This window comes from Ovis canadensis, chromosome 15, assembly GCF_042477335.2.
Source record: "Ovis canadensis isolate MfBH-ARS-UI-01 breed Bighorn chromosome 15, ARS-UI_OviCan_v2, whole genome shotgun sequence".
Lineage (NCBI taxonomy): Eukaryota > Metazoa > Chordata > Mammalia > Artiodactyla > Bovidae > Ovis > Ovis canadensis.
The window spans coordinates 89,533,564-89,550,614 of NC_091259.1; the positions used below are offsets into that span (position 1 = coordinate 89,533,564).

At 44.2% G+C, this 17,051-nt stretch overlaps 1 protein-coding gene across 3 annotated transcripts; it reads right to left on the reverse strand.

Annotated features, from left to right (window-relative positions):
* Positions 1–775: 775 nt before the first annotated feature.
* On the reverse strand, positions 776–14,886 carry GLYAT (glycine-N-acyltransferase). 3 transcript variants are annotated; one of them, XM_069553221.1, is made up of 7 exons: positions 14,785–14,886; positions 14,145–14,488; positions 10,676–10,771; positions 5,631–5,738; positions 4,089–4,215; positions 1,698–1,869; positions 776–1,271 (listed from the first exon to the last, which is right to left on the reverse strand). In XM_069553221.1, exons 3-7 carry the CDS (start codon positions 10,751–10,753, stop codon positions 869–871), a joined length of 888 nt encoding a protein of 295 aa, XP_069409322.1. In that variant the 5' UTR covers positions 10,754–10,771; positions 14,145–14,488; positions 14,785–14,886; the 3' UTR covers positions 776–868. The 3 variants fall into 3 exon arrangements, with proteins under 3 accessions (XP_069409322.1, XP_069409324.1, XP_069409323.1); XM_069553223.1 differs by having other exon boundaries at positions 14,712–14,795; XM_069553222.1 differs by lacking the exon at positions 14,785–14,886 and having other exon boundaries at positions 14,145–14,687.
* Between the last annotated feature and the right edge of the window lie 2,165 nt (positions 14,887–17,051).

The window sequence follows — 17,051 nt, forward strand, 5'->3', positions numbered from 1 at the left end:
CAGTGACGGCAGCCACACGCCTTCACAGTGATCACAGCCACACGCCTTCACAGTGACGGCAGCCACACGCCTTCACAGTGATCACAGCCACACGCCTTCACAGTGACGGCAGCCACACGCCTTCACAGTGACGGCAGCCACACGCCTTCACAGGGATCACAGCCACACGCCTTCACAGGGATCACAGCCACACGCCTTCACAGGGATCACAGCCACACGCCTTCACAGGGATCACAGCCACACGCCTTCACAGGGATCACAGCCACACGCCTTCACAGTGACGGCAGCCACACGCCTTCACAGGGATCACAGCCACACGCCTTCACAGGGATCACAGCCACACGCCTTCACAGTGTCCGCAGCCACACGCCTTCACAGTGATCACAGCCACACGCCTTCACAGTGACGGCAGCCACACGCCTTCACAGTGATCACAGCCACACGCCTTCACAGTGATCACAGCCACACGCCTTCACAGGGATCACAGCCACACGCCTTCACAGGGATCACAGCCACACGCCTTCACAGGGATCACAGCCACACGCCTTCACAGGGATCACAGCCACACGCCTTCACAGTGACGGCAGCCACACGCCTTCACAGGGATCACAGCCACACGCCTTCACAGGGATCACAGCCACACGCCTTCACAGTGACGGCAGCCACACGCCTTCACAGGGATCACAGCCACACGCCTTCACAGGGATCACAGCCACACGCCTTCACAGTGTCCGCAGCCACACGCCTTCACAGTGATCACAGCCACACGCCTTCATGGTGATCGCAGCTGCAGTTTATTCTCCCCTCCACCACCCCGCCCCCTGTCGCGTCCTCAGGCCTCCCCACGCCGGCTCCCGCTCAGGGCCGCTCACAGAGGCTCACAGTTCCACTGGTTCCAGTCGCAGGGCATGGGCACGTGGTTGAAGCCCTGACTTATCTTCTGCATGATCTGGTTCTTGGGGTCCACGTGAGAGTACACGGGGAAGCCCTGCTTGAGCAGACACTGGGCCTGCTGGTAGACGGCGTGGGTGACAAGCCCCTGGGCCCGGTACTCAGGCAGGGTGCCTGCCATCCGCATCTCTCCCGTCTGGTCCATCAGGGACCAGGACACAGGGGTCCCCTCGGGCCCTAGCAGGCAGAAGGTGGGGAAGTTCCGGATACAGCGCTCGATGAACCTCAGGCTCCTTTCGTTGCCGCCGAAAAGCCAGAATCTGTTCACCAAAGCCGCGTGGCTAGGCTCTGCAGACGAGAGCTTAAACATTTCTGGGTCTCTGTGGGTGTTCCAAGAGAAAAGCACAGTCTGTGAGTTTAGAGGTTTGCATCTGTCCCCACCTCTATTATCCTGAGAGACAGAGGAGGCGGAGGAGAGAGGGCAAAGAGTCCTGGACTGTGGCTGAGCTTGTGAGGATGGAGGATGAGAAAGAGGCTGATGCTGCTGGACTGAGTGAGCTAGAAGGGCAAGACAGGTGAGAGAGGGCAGCATAGGCCTGCCTGACTCGCTCCACAGGAGACGACCTGGTGGCCTATTTTAAGCAGGAGAGAGACACGGCTTGTATTACATTTTTTAAAAAGCTTATTGGGGCTGCTTTGAAGAAGATGGATTGTGGGGAGCCAGGGTAAAAGCAGGCAGAGAAGGCTGGAGGCTACTTGCGTAATGAGAGGTGTAAGTGGTGCAGAGTAGCTATTATCAAACTCACATGGCCTTGGGTTTACCATCTCCGACTGGTAAGTTCTTTACACCCAGCAGGGATGGAGTCAGTTCCTTTATTGTCTCAGATGCCATATAGAGAATGTTTTTTGATCGCTTGACTTTGAAGGATTTCGTGGCTGCAAGATTTTGTATTACTTCATTCAGGCTGGACTGTGTACCTAGATGGGATTATAAGGAGACATGCCATGATTTAAGTCCATTCTAAGGAAAAGCTCTCCGGTGGAGTAGGAGTATCTGAGGGTTTATAGACAGAGAACTTTGGGGATGGGCTTGGGGCTGCTTCCCTGGTGGCTCAGCCAGTAAAGAATCCGCCTGCAATGCCAGAGACCCGGATTCAATCCCAGGGTTGGGAAGATCCCCTGGAGAAAGGGATGGCAACCCACTTCAGTATTCTTGCCTAGAGAATTCCCCTGACAGAGGAGCCTGAAAATCTACAGTCCATAGGGTCACAGAGAGTTGGACAGGTCTGAGCCCCTCACGCTTTGGTGTTGCTCCTGTATGACTGGGGTTATGTAGTCAAGATCTGTACAATTTTCCTTGTTTTACAAAATTGAAAACATGTCTAGGAATTCAGTCATGGTCATACCAAGACCTAAGTTTCCTGGGCTACATAACCATGTGGTTCTGATGACCGAAGAAGGTGAGCTATCATCATTATAGTCGCCACCATCTATGGAGAACTTACTGTGTTTCCAGTACGGTAGATGATTGCAGAGATGGTTGCAGGAATGGTCCTCACTTTGCCCACATGTCCTTGTGTCCATTCCCTGGAATAGTCCCCCTCCTGCACTGCGTCTGACCTTGACCATATGACTGGATTTCACCAATTGGGAAAGGGTATATTGATGCAGGGAGGGGCTCAAAAATGCTTGCACAGTGTGGCTCACCATCTCTTTGCATTTGGGGCAGGAGGAGAAGGGGGCGACAGAGGATGAGATGGCTGGATGGCATCACCAACTTGATGGAAGTGAGTCTGAGTGAACTCCGGGAGTTGGTGATGGACAGGGAGGCCTAGCATGCTGCGATTCATGGGGTCGCAAAGAGTCGGACACAACTGAGCGACTGAAATGAACTGAACTGAACTGAACTGAGATCAACACCGCATGAATAGGCCTAGGCTAGCTCACTGAGGACGTGTGCGCCTATAGTGGTATGACCACAAGTAGCCAGCCCTGACGGTCAGACCATCGTTCAGACATACGTGAGGCCATGCCAGAGAAACCAGCCCATGGCCCAACCATCAGCTGACTGCAGTTGCATATGTAAACCCAGAGGAGACCAACAGAACAACCGCCTTGCCAAGCCCAGCCCACCTGCAGGGAAATGAACTGAAACATCCGGGCATTGTACTCAGCAATTCCTGGTCAAGATTTCATTGAATCTTTTCAGCACTTCTGTGTTTTGGGTCCTTCATTGGAAGGACTGATGCTGAAGCTGAAACTCCAGTACGTTGGCCACCTGATGTGAAGAACTGACTTGTTTGAAAAGACCCTGATGCTGGGAAAGATTGAAGGTGGGAAGAGAAGGGGATGGCAGAGGATAAGATAGTTGGATGGCATCACTGGCTCAGTGGACATGAGTTTGAGCAAGCTCTGGGAGTTGGTGATGGGCAAGGAGGCCTAGCATGCTGCAGTCTATGGGGTCACAAAGAGTCGGACACAACTGAGCAACTGAACTGAACTGATTATTCTCAATTCTATATACATAAATCATGATCTCAGATAATGTCTCTGGCTAGGATCATGTAGCAAAGTCACAGGCAGATGCCACGCTAGGTGGTCTGACTCTGGAGAGGATGCTCATAACCATGACACCTGTTCTCTGTGACCTGAGAGGTGAGCTAAGAACGGAAGTCCCTGGGGCAAGCTCTGCTCTGATACCCAACCATCCTAAGGCACCCTGGTTATGTCTGCAAGTGAAGCGAAAGTCACTCAGTCATGTCTGACTCTTTGTGACCCCATGGACTGTATAGATTCTCCAGGCCACAATACTGGAGTGGGTAGCCGTTCCCTTCTCCAAGGTATCTTCTCAACCCAGGGATTGAATCCAGGTCTCCTGCATTGCAGGCAGATTCTTTCCTGGCTGAGCCACAGGAAAGTCCCTGGAGCAAGCTCTGCTCTGATACCCAACCATCCTAAGACATTCGGCTTATGTCAGCAAAGTGTGGCACAAATCCTTGGCTATCCGGAGACGATGTACAGTCCTCTATAGAAGCCCATACAAGCTTGGGGGGTGTTTCTTCCCCTTTACATGTACAGTTGTAGTTGAACAACAACAAAAGTGTTGACAGTAGGCTGAGGGTCTGGAGCTTGGAGAAAGGACAGATGACAAGAAGAAATTGCTAGGATGGAGATGTGAGCCCATTCCTGTTACTTACTTTGGATCTGCAAATGCTGTTTCCAGTTGATGACTTCTGGTAAGTCAAGGAATTCCTTACAATTCTTAAGATCTTCAGAGTAAACGTGGTAAGTATTAGTGTAGTGATCAAGGTCATCTTTCATGTCCTGTTATCATAAAGAAATGGGGGACAAAATAAATTTCTTATTTTTCATAATTTTAATACTATTTCCCTAAAATCTACTAAACTGTGGTATTTTTAAGTACTAAAATATTGTTGTCTGTATTTGTGCATTACAAATTTTTCTGAATCATTTAAGCTATGAGGTATAAGCTATAAACTATTCATGTATTCAACTTATGATGAAAAACTGAAGAATCTTATATACATTGTGTCAAAATTTCCACTCAAACAAAGGTACAACTATCTAGAAACCACTTTTCTATATTTTCATTTCCTCAACAGGGATAAAAACAATTGACAAGGAAAAGTTTCTGTTGCAAGAATAAATTTTTCTTATTTCAAATACTTATTGATTATACCAACTAGAGGATGACAATATTAAATCTCGATATTGATAATTCTGGGTTGAAATTTCTATCTATACTTAATTAGGACAAAGAAGATGAAAACCTATTAGAAATGCTTACTTACAATATTACACTAGTTGAATAAACTGTAATTACAGAAAAACAATGAAATCACTTATATAGAAAAATCCTGTCAAATTATTTAAAAAAAGGGTGAGATTATTTGGAAGAAAAAGTCACAGAAAAACATAACAGCTAGTGCAGAATTATAGAATTTAAAAAATGTTTGGAATATGTTTCACAAAAATACATTCACAACTCAGCAATTACACCATTAACAAATTTTGTTTCTTAATATCCCATTGAAGATAAAAGATTAAATAATTTTATTTTAGTTCAGTTTTTATCAATATAAACTTATTCATTAACTATGTTTTTTTTCCAGTTTTTAAATAACATTATTTTCAGGAAAAGTATATTTATGTATTTATAAAGCTATAATTTTACTGGATATTTTTAATGAACTTAGAATGTTTTGTCTTTGAAATATATGAACTATTTATATTACTACTTTTTAATATTTTTCCAGAATGCATACAGAAATTCTAAGTTTGCTTTTATTATCACTTGTCTTGTTTTATACCTTCCTATTTTTGTCCTTGCCACTTTCTCTGGTTAGAATGTTCTACATTCTTTTTTGACCTAACAAAGATGTATTTATCAACCAAATCCAGTTCCGATGAAACATCCATTCAGAGGTGTCTCCCACCTGATTCTGTAACTTCCATCTTCAACCTCCATAGCTCATCAGTTTTCACCAGTGATTTCTTTGTATGCTGTACATTTTCTGTTCTTGTACACTTTATGCTAAATTATGATTTATTTATCTATCTATGTTTCCCTCCAGACTCTGAGGTTCTTGAGGAGAGGAACCTGTTCACTATCACTGCGTTTCATCTCTGTATCTCCAGTGTTCACCACACTGCCAGGCACATGCTAGGCACACAGCAAAGATATACATAAGACATTCATTCTGCCCTTGGCCCCTTACCTGCTCCTGAGGGCGGACAACCACTGTCCTAAAATCAGGCCACTTGTCCACCAGGGCCTTTAGGTTGAATGGGTTTCCATGGTTCATGTGCACGACAGTCCCATAAACCTGCAGTGTGCAGAGAAAGTGAGGGGGTGAGCTTACCAGGAAGGGACGGCAAAGCACTTTCTTTGATCAGGACAAGGCTTATTTCTATGAATCATGAAATTTTATAGTGGAAAAACGACAAATAGGGCATCTATGTCAAAAATCTCCACATGAAACCTTTTTCTTTTTTAAAGTGAAATGAGAAATTTTTCTTCCCATCTAATAAAAATCAAATTGCCAACATCTATTGGATCATAGAAGAAGCAAAAGAATTGCAGAAAAACATCTAATTCTGCTTCATTGATTACACTAAAGCCTTTGACTATGTGGATCACAACAAACTGGAAAATTCTTTGAGAGATGGGAATAGCAGACCACCTTACCTGCCTCCTGAGAAACCTGTATGCAGATCAAGAAGCAACAGTTAGAGCCGGACATGGAACAACAGACTTGTTCCAAATTGAGAAAGGAGTACATCAAGGCTGTGTATTGTTGCCCTGCTTATTTAGCTCATATGCAGGGTACATCATGCGAAATGCCAGGCTGGATAAAGCACAAGCTGGAATCAATATTTCCAGAAGTATCAATAATCTCAGATATGCAGATGACACCATCCTTATGGCAGAAAGTGAAAAAGAACTAAAGAGCCTCTTGATGAAAGTGAAAGAGGAGAATGAAAATGCTGTTTTAAAACCCAGCACTCAAAAAACGAAGATCATGGCATCTGGTCCCATCACTTCATAGCAAATAGATGGGGAAACAATGAAAGCGGTGGCAGATTTTCTTTTCTTGGGCTCTGAAATCACTGTGGGTGGTGGCTGCAGCCATAAACTTAAAAGATCGTTCCTTGGAAGAAAAGCTATGACATACGTAGACAGCATATTAAAAAGTAAAAACATCACTTTGCTGACAAAGGTCTGTCTAGTCAAAGCTATGGTTTCTCCAATAGTCATGTATGGTTGTGAGAGTTGGACCACAAAGAAGGTTGAGCACCAAAGAACTGATGCTTTCAAAGTGTGGTGCTGGAGAAGACTCTTGAGAGTCACTTGACCAGCAAGAAGATCAAACCAGTCAATCCTAAAGGAAATCAACCCCAAATATTCATTGGAAGGACTGATGCTAAAGCTGGAGCTCCAATACTTTGGCCACCTGATGTGAAGAGCTACTCGTTGAAAAAGACCCTGATGCTGGGAAAGATTGAGGGCAGGAGGAGAAGGGGTCAATAGAGGGTGAGATGGTTGGATGACATCACTGACTCAGTGGAGGTGAGTTTGAGCAATCTCTGGGAGATAGTGAAGTACAGGGAAGCCCGGTGTGCTACAGTCCACGGGCACCCAAAGAGTCGGACACGACTGAGCAACGGAACAACAACAAGTATACACCATACGTGTATATGGCAAAATATTTGGGAAAATGAAGTTAGTGATCTTAAGAGCGTCACTCTTATTTTTTGTTTGTTTGTTTAAAGGATTTATTGTTATCCTTTCCCAGACTGTCTTCTAGTCATACCCATGTGCTATGCTTAGTCACTCAGTCGTGTTTAGCTCTTTGCCACCTCATTGACTCTTGACACCTCCTGTTTGACTCTTTGCCACCCACCAGGCTCCTCTGTCCATGGGATTCTCCAGGCAAGAATAGTGGAGTGGGTTTCCATGCCCTCCTCCAGGGGATCTTGCCAACCCAAGGATCAAATCCAGGTCTCCCACAATGCAGGTGGATTCTTTACCATCTGAGCCACCAGAGAACTTCATGGACATACACAGTTTTACAAGCATAAAATGATCAGATACATGATCTTTTCCCCCACTGAATAAATCATGGAAGTACTTCTATGTTCATAAATATAAAAAATTTTAAATTGTGTTCTAATTGCTCCAGAGGATTCCATTATACGGAATCAATACCACAGTTCATTTGTACCTTTGCCTGTTAAAGGTCATTTCAGCTGGTTTCAAATTTTCATTTTAACAGATAGTTCTTCAAAGAGCATGCCTGCACAGATATCTTTGCATGGGCACCTGCTATTTCCTTACATTATTCAGAAGGTAATTGCTAGTTGAAAGGTTATGGACATGTTTAAAACTCTTTCACATGTCTTCATAACCCCTTGGAAAGGCAATTTTCTCCCACCAATAAGCAAAGGCTACAGCAAAATGCTCAAGAGAGTGGACTGTGGAATCCGGTGGCCTGAGTCCAGTCTTGGAATCTCAACCCCATTGTGTTGCACAGGCTATTGAGAGAGAGGGAAAAGCAAGGAGAGAATGCATGAGGGCATCCATGGATCTTAAACACTCTAGTTGCTTGGGGGTTGGGGAATGCAGCAGTGAATAAATTCTACCATGGGCCTCGTGACTTATGGACTTGAAACCTCTGCAGATACCAGCATGGAAACTGCCAGAGACCAAAGGTGAAAAAAAAAAAAAAGTTATCCAGTTGAACGACTTCTACTGTGGTTAATGATGAGCAAAGACTTTTCAACATCTTTCCCTCCTACCACTCTCCACTTCACGTGAACTATTGATGTTAGATCATGCAGAAAGAGGAGCAAAGTCTACGTTGACTGATCTTACTCAAATTTATTGTTTTCAGCCATGAATGGACATTGAGTGGGGTCTGACAAAATACAGGTGTTTTTACACCTCGGCATTTGGGGGCTGTGACACTATTTTATGTGCTGTGCTTAGTCGCTCAGTCATGTCTGACTCTCTGCAGCCCCATGGACTGCAGCCCACCAGGCTCCTCTGTCCATGGGATTCTCCAGGCAAGAATACTGGAGTGGGTTGTCACTTCCTACCCTAGAGGATCTTCCCAACTCAGGGATCGAACCTGCGTCTCTTGCATCTCCTGCATTAGCAGCAGGATTTTTTACCACTAGCACCACCTGGGAAGTCTGTAAAACCATTTCATATTAATATATGATTCATTACAAGATCTGAAAATATGTGTATCTGTTACTCTTTCTTATTCCTCTGGCTGAATTAATTAAAACCTTTTTTCTATCAAACTCAGAACATAGTGAGTCAGGCAACTACTTTAAACGGACTCAACTGGAGTTGACACACACAATAAAATGTACTGAATATCCAACACTTAGAATGACATATGGACATTATCTGAACTGAGACTCAAGTATTGAGTTCCAGGTTATAGTTCCATTAAAAGTACCTGGCAAATAACTACTGTAGATTTGAACTAGGGTAAAATGTGTATCTCTAATATACAACAAATGCTATTTCTTCATGAAAGCTGGGGACCCAAGAGGACCACCTTTTCTTAACACAGAGATGCTCCAAATAAGGGCCCTTAGGACCCACCAACAGTTTTCTCGAAATGTTTGGAGTCCACTTAACTTGAGGAGAAAGTTTTAGGCTGAAGAATATTAAAAAATAGCTACTCACCATAAAAAATATCTTAAGCAAATGTTCTTAAAATGTATAACTGATGTCATCTCTAAGAAAAACTGACTGTTTCTCTGAGAGTTTGCCTGGATCTTGAGGATTTATTAAGTGAAAGAAGTTCTCTAAAACTAGGTAACAGATTCGTATTTAGTTGGATCCACTGAAGGGGGTGGTTTTTTAGTTTTAAATTAGTTGATCTGGAGTCATTTTCAGGCAGTAATTTAAAGACAGGGTGAGTTGTTTCATTAGTCTATTTCTCTCTTTTTCAATATTTCTGTGGCTGCCCCAGGTCTGAGTTGCAGCATGCCAGTCTCTAGTTGCTGGCTGTGCCCCTTTTGCTTGGCACGTGCGATCCAGTTCCCTGGCCAGGGATCGGAACTGGCCCCCCTGCCTTGGAGTGTGGTGTCTGAACCACTGGACCACTAGGGAGTACCCCCGTTAGTCTATTTCTAATAAATGAAGCCATATAATCTAGAAATAAAATACTGCTAACATTTTCCACCTTTATACTGAAAGAAGAAGCAGCAAAATCTGTTAGAGAGTCAGGGGGTGAAAAATGCATTTACCTAATCTCAGCTGTATGCATCTTGTAGGAGTGTCTGACAAAACAGTAGAAATCGAGTTTCTAATTCGACCTAAAAACAAACACTATCTCAGGGAAAAACGATTGTTACACACACACACACACACACACACGTTGTTGCTGTTGGGCAGTCACTCAGTCGTGTCTGACTCTTTGCAACCCCATGGACCACAGCACGGCAGACCTCCCTGTCCTTCACGATGGCCCAGAGTTTGCTCAAACCCCCCACAGACACATGGTTGCATTTAAATTCCACTGGAACGGATACCATCCCTTTCATTGCTAAAGAAAAGCACAGGCGAGGACCTCAGCCAATCAGTAGAGCTGCTACGGAACAGTTCTGGGAGGGGGCGTTTATGAGTATTCCCTATTTAATCCTAACATTTCTGATCAATTGTACTAGGTGAACAGAGATCCTCAGTGTCAGCCTTGCTATCAGAATAGTCTGGTGTGCAGTATGTTCAGAGAAACTTGGAAATTTAAGTCAAATAGAAATTGATTCATTGGTAATTTCAAAGGAGGCTCGTGATCTGCCAACTGTTCCTTTAGGGAGAAAAAGTTAAAAATTAACATACAGTCTCAGTCTTAGCTAATTTTGTAGGACAGCTCTGGGCAAATTCCCAGTGCTATTATGGAATGTTTCTTGAAAAGGAGCAAGGGAACACTTTTTGATTCAACTTGGAGAAAAAAGCCATGTTAGGTCTCAGGCATTCCTATGTTCACACCATAGCACTACAGCTCACTATCTGGGGTACCAGGCAAGTCACTTCACCAAGCCTCCATCTTCACAGCAGTGATGTGGGCATAACAGCGAATATCTTCCAGAGAGGTTATGCACACTAAACCAGAGGAAACATGCTCTAAGGCCTGGCACAGAATAGGCACTCAGCCAACACTAGTCTCTCTTCTTCATTCGCAGGAACTTCCTAGGCCTCACTCCTCAAGGGGAAAACGCCCCAAGAATTTGCCATTCTCACCTTTAAGGACACAGGAAGGCTCTTCCTCAAGGATTTCTCCAGCATCTGCAGCATCTGGGCGCCTTGCAACAGGAACATTGTGCAAGACACCTAAGCCTAGAGAGACAACCGGGAAACAGCCATGAGTGAGAGGAGCTGGAGGAGATTCAGGAGCAAGAGTAGCAAGTTCTATGCTGATTGCCAGAGCCCTCTTCAGTATCTCTTTTATTTCTCATGTGTATACACTGTATAGTCTAATCAGCTCTAGTTATAAACCAATATATGCATATTGATATAGAAAAACCATGCAAATACATAGTCCCATTTTCAATACCTAAAAATGAAATGTCTATTTTGATCTGTGTGTCAAAGAACTGGCTCATTCATTCACATTGTATTTGTTTTCTAAAATTTTTTTTGGCGGATCGCTGATTTACAATGTTGTGATAATTTCTACTGGACGGTGATCCCTGTTCATTTCTTACTTCAGACAGAACAATCACTGCCTTTTCTCTGCTCTGGTAAGTGCTTTTGCATACCTGCATTACAAAACTTGTTACTCTGGGCTAGAGTTTACTTTTCCAGACTGTATTCTCCTCTGGGCAGGAACCTCATCTTATTTATTATCCTGTCTGTTACGTTTCTTCCACTCAGTTCAGTTCAGTTGCTCAGTTGTGTCTGACTCTTTGCAACCCCATGGACCAGGCCAGGCCTCCCTGTCCATCACCAGCTCCCAGAGTTTACTCAAACTCACGTCCATTGAGTCGTTGATGCCATCCAACCATCTCATCCTCTGTCATCTGGCACATAACATGCCCTCAGTAAGTGGGTGATGAGGATGATTTGATGCAAGAAATGCTGTACTCACCTGTTTAGTAACTCCGCCTTCCAGAGACATAGAGGTTGATTAATCCAATCAACATATATGTATTGAGTAGGTAATATATGCTGGACATGGGAAAGGTTTCCAGTTGCTTTGTACCAAGGTATGTCTTGAAGAAAAGTCCAGACCCTTGTTGTGTATTGGAGGATTTTTTAAAATTTATTTATTTTATCTATTTAATTTTGGTTTTACTGGGTCTTCGTTGCTGTTCAGGCTTTCCTCTAGTTGCAGCGAGCCGGGGCTGTTCTCAAGTTGCAGTGCACGAGTTTCTCCCTGCAGTGCGCGGGTTTCTCCCCGCGGTGCGCGAGTTTCTCACTGAGGTGTGCGAGTCTCCCTGCGGTGCGCGAGTTTCTCACTGCAGTGCGCAAGTTTCTGCCCGCGGCGCGCGGGCTTCTCCCCGCAGTGGCGCCTCTTGTGGCAGAGCATGGTTTCTGGGCGCGTGAGCTCCAGAGCACAGGCTCAATAGCGGCGGTCACAGGCTTGGTTGCTCCATGGCATGTGGGATCTTCCAGGAACAGGGGTAACACCCGTTTCGCCTTCATTGGCAGGCAGAATCTTTTCCACTGAGCCGCCAGAGAAGTCCTATTTGAAGATCTTGGGGCTGTAGGAAGAATGGCCTTCCTGAAGGCTAATCTTCCCTTTTATCTCAAGGCAGCTCACAAGGAGGTTACCCGAGTAGAAAATGACCCCTGCAGGGTGAGGTCAGAATAGCCCTCATTAAAAAGTCTACGAACAGTAACTGTGGGAGGGGGTATAGAGAAAACGAACCCTCCTCCACTGTTGGTAGGAGTGTAAATAGATGTAGTCACTATGGAAAACAGTATGGAGATTCCTCAAAAAACTGGAAATAGGGTTGCCCTTTGATCCAGCAATCCCACTTGTGGGCATATAGTCAGACAGAATTATAACTCAGGAAGATGCATGCACCTCTGTTCACAGCAGCGCTGTTTATACCAGCCAAGACATGAAGACACCCTGAACGTCCATCGAGAGATGAATGGAAGGAAGATAGGATATGACATATGTACACACATGCGCACGCATATATATATATATATATATATATATACAGTGGAATAGCATTCAGTCATAAAACAGAACGAAATAATACCATTTGCCGCAACATGGACGGATCTAGAAACTATCATGCTAAGAAAGTCAAAAAGAGAAAGATAAACAGCATGCGATATCACCCGGAAGTGGAATCTAGAATGTGACACGAGGGAAGATATGTGTGCATCAGAAACAGACTCACATACGTGGAGAACTGACCTGCGGTTGTCAAGGGGGGATGGCGGTCGGGAAGAGAAGGATTGGGAGTGTGGGGTTAGCAGATGTGAGCTATTACATACAGGATGTCAGGGTCAAAAACAAAGTTCTACCATACAGCACAGGGCACTATACTCAACATCCTGTGATAAACTATAGTGGAGAGGAATGTGAAAAGGAATATATAAAAATATATATGTATTCAATATGTATAACTGGATAATTTTGCTGTACAGCAGAAATTAACACATTATAAATCAACTATACTTCAATAAAGTTTTTAAACTAGCTGTGGGGTGTGATATCACCATATTTCCTGAAAAGCATAGACTTTAGAACCATCCTTCAAGGATGCACACAGGAACCAACAACCATGCTTGGTGGGTAGACTGAAAACAACTGAGCCCGAGATTTATAAATCAAGTAGACTGAAAGCAACCGAGACAGGAATCCGGACAGACTACAGGGCTTTGTACACGCTCACTGTGAGCAGCAGAACTGGGTAACAGGCAGTGTCCTGGGGAGTGAAATCCGAACCTTTGATGTAGTTATTCCCAGAAGAAGAAATTAAGCCAAAGAAAACAATTCAAAAGGAAGAAAAAATGCTCTCAGCAGAAACTGATTAAGCTACATGATCATGAGCAAGGACTGAACAAAAGTGCAGTGTGCAGCCACTGAGAAAGGAAATGTAAACTGACACACCTCCACGATAGTCACCTCATTCTTCACACATAGGGACAGGCCAGAGACAGTTAAAATAAAATGAGAAAATGTAGGCCATAAAGCAGCTCAGACATCACATACGCAGGCATAAATTCAACAGAGAACGCAAAAGAATGGATTGTGGTAGTAGCAGTATAAGTGAATTCTTTAAAGCAAGTTCATCACAGCAGATCTGTTCTGTATTCTTGTCCTTACTCATCTGCTCATTTCCTCTCTGACATGAAGTACAACTTTCTTATCATTCAAGGAGACAAAATGCTGCCTATCTTAAAATATGACCAGAAGGATTAAACAGGGTGATGCTGAGAGTGTCGTCTTCACATATTAAGGGCTCCATTTACCCACACACTTCCGGGAAATGCCCAGATCTTTCCTCATTCCTTTATTAGTTCAGATCTGGAAAATGCAAGATTTTTTTCATGGTGCCTAACAAGTTTCGTTTTCCAGAATAGGTGCCAGATACACTTTTCTTAAGTTGAAGCTATTCCTTTTCCTTATATTTATCATCGTATTCTGAGCATAAGACAATATGAGCACTTTGATTTGTCTTACGTAAGTGGAGAAGATGTCACAGAGCAATGATTATCCTTTTCTTTTTTTGGAACGGGTACTTACCTGGAATGCTGTCTTCACACAAGCTTTGCAGGAACACCTGAAGAGGAGCACTCTGTAGATGATGAAATTTCTCTTAGATGCAGTCAGTTTGGTGGTGTCTTGCTGAGTGCCTTTAGGGATGTTTTCTGCAGAGATTGCTAAGTGGAGGCTTGCGATGTGGACCTTGCACTAAGGTAAACCGGTAGGAGCTGGTGTTTGTGACACCCAGCCCTTGCTGTCTGGGTCTCGTGTTGCAGAAACGGGTCTGAGAGGTTGGGAGGCTGCCAGTGTGCATGTGAGCTCCTCTTTGTGAAACACCAGGCTGCTGTTTGCCCACAGGCCCTGTGGCTACTCTGAAATCCAAGCTGCACGAAACCAATAGGCCAGACCTCTGGTCACACTTGGTAGACAGTACCACCCTCCTCCCCTTCCCGGTCTCTGTTGTTCCTGCTGTTTAGTTGCTAACTCATGTCCAACTCTTTTGCAACCCCATGGAATGTAGCCTGCCAGGCTCTTCTGTCCAGGCAAGAAACTGGAATGGGTTGCCATTCCCTTTGTCAGGGGATCTTCCCCACCCAGGGATCAAACCTGCATCTCCTGCACTGGCAGGTGGCTTATTTACCACGGAACCACCAGGGAAGCACTTCACATTCTCAAGTACCTGCAATGAGTAGGATATTAGGAAAGATAGGGCTCCAGTGGGATTTGCATAATTTATCTCTCTTTTTACATATATGCAGTGCTGGGAGCCAGCACAAGGAGTTCCGCCCATGGCAAAGGTCATGAGGTTAAGGGGCTGGACAGGCAAAGGCAAGTCGGGCCTTAAGGGAGCCTCGCTGGATCTGCTCGTGCATCTGCCCCAAAACCAGAGTCTGCCTGCCTTACTGCACTGTGCTTTTCACCTATTCTTCTGACATTATACAGGGGGCTATCCCCCACCACCTCTCTCTGAAAAGGAGTTAACTTAGGACTCCAGTTAATGAATCTCCTGGGCATGAAAAGGATGTTTCAGCCCCAAAACCTCTCTGCTGGCAGACTAGCTTGTGTGACACATTCTTGTCACAGAATTTATCCACATTCTTGCTACTACGTACATGATTGTTTACAACCTCTCAACCATAAACAGCACAGAGAGTTTGGAGTATTTTGAAACTCTTAGTTAGTATAGGGTTTTTCTAAAGATAAAAATGAAGTTGGTGAAGGGTTTCATTGCTGAGTTAATGATTGCCGCCAGGCCTCCATATCCTTAGGCACCTGGGAGCATGTTAATCGATGTAATTGGAATGTAGAAAAAAAAAATCATAGTTTTGATGTTAGCAATACTAGACTTTTGAGTTGATGAATTTTCTCTTTGTTATAGATCACTTTACTCTTCTTTCTTTCTTATAAATCATTGTGTCCTTCCTATGTAAGAATGTAACTTTATCACTATCTTAAGACTAAGTAGATCTTAAGGGGAAACAAGTTTTCTGATTGACTAAACCTTTATCAATAGAAAGAAATATGGGGCCATAAAATGTTAATCGGTCTTCAGACCAGAAGATATTGTAAACAAATGTAAGAACCTTGTAAGAACAAAGATATGCTGAGAACACTGTCTTTAGATAAGGGTCAGAGCAGCTGATGCTGTGTGACACTGTTTCTTACATTTATCTCTATGTATAACTAAAAGTATAAAAGCTGACCTGGAAAATAAAGAAACGGACCAGTTCCTGGAAAGACTGGTTTCCCCCGTGTGGTCTTTTCTTGTTCTCTTCTTTTCTGGCTGAATTCCCATCTGGAGCGCGGAGGCTCGCCAAGCCTACTAATTTTGCCTGGGCTTCTAAGATCTGAACGGGGGGGAGGGGCACTCTGTGTCCCCACGCCTTCGGGAGACCGGGAAGGCGCCTGTGGCCTACGTAGGTGGTGCAAACTCCTTGTCTCGGAGTTTTATTGGTTTTCTGCGTAAACCAAGTTATTCAGCCTCTTTTCTCCACTTATTTTCCTACTACACTATTTCTTTCTAATCTCCCTCCATATCTTTAATTAAACAATTAATTCCTCAGACATCGACGCTGTCCCCACTTTGAACTACCCTGGATCCACTGGGGCTGGACTCCCACAATGCAGAGCAGATAATTTGCAAGAATCCTAAAGCTGTAGGATCCTCCTTTTCTTAGGATGAGCTGTGTTCTCTTCCTTGTCCATTCTGAGGCTACAGTTAAACATCCCCACAATGGTTCAACTTGGGCCTGAGTTTCACTTTTATCAAAAAGGAAACTAAGGGTCAGTGTGGCTGAGTTAGATAGAATTTCAGCCCAGCGCCTTTCACTCCAAAGTGCCCTGGATCCCACACGAACACTTGTCCTGCCATCCTCAGAAAGGAAAGTCGGTTCATGGAGAAGATAGTCCACTGGGTGAAACAGCTAAGGAAGGATGTTTGACATTGTCTGGGTCCTTGTCCTTGTCACTCTTATCCTTGTTTACAAGTTAGTGAACAGTTTCTTTATGGAAGGAAGGAGTCACTCTGATCAGAGGAGCAGGGACAAGGGTGATTAACGTCTAGAAAGTTGGAAAAGCTTGTATGCTCCTTCAGTCCATAGACCAGCACAGCATAAGTTTACACATGGTTACCTCTGCCTTCCTAGAATATTATTGCTCCATCTTGTATCCTAGGGTTGAAGTTTACTAAATTATTCATTACTCTTCCTCCAAGGTTAAAGGCTGTTGAAGCGCTTTTGTCTCAGAATGGCCCTCATCAAAAAGTCTACAAATAACAACTGTTGGAGAGAATGTGGAGAAAAAGGAGCCCTCCTACGTTTTGGTGGGAATGTAAATTGGTGCAGACACCATGGAGGATGGTATGGAGGTTCCTTAAAAAAACTAATGGAGGGACCATATGGTCCTGCAATCCCACTCTTGGTCAAAACAAAACCTCTAATTCAGAAG

Coding starts and splice junctions, on each gene's coding strand:
- GLYAT (XM_069553221.1), bottom strand. CDS start 10,753: ATGTTCCTGTTGCAAGGCGCCCAGATGCTGCAGATGCTGGAGAAATCC. Junction 4,216..5,630: donor TTGTCCGCCCTCAGGAGCAG/GTAAGGGGCCAA, acceptor TTATGATAACAG/GACATGAAAGATGACCTTGA. Junction 1,272..1,697: donor GATGGTAAACCCAAGGCCAT/GTGAGTTTGATA, acceptor GAACACCCACAG/AGACCCAGAAATGTTTAAGC.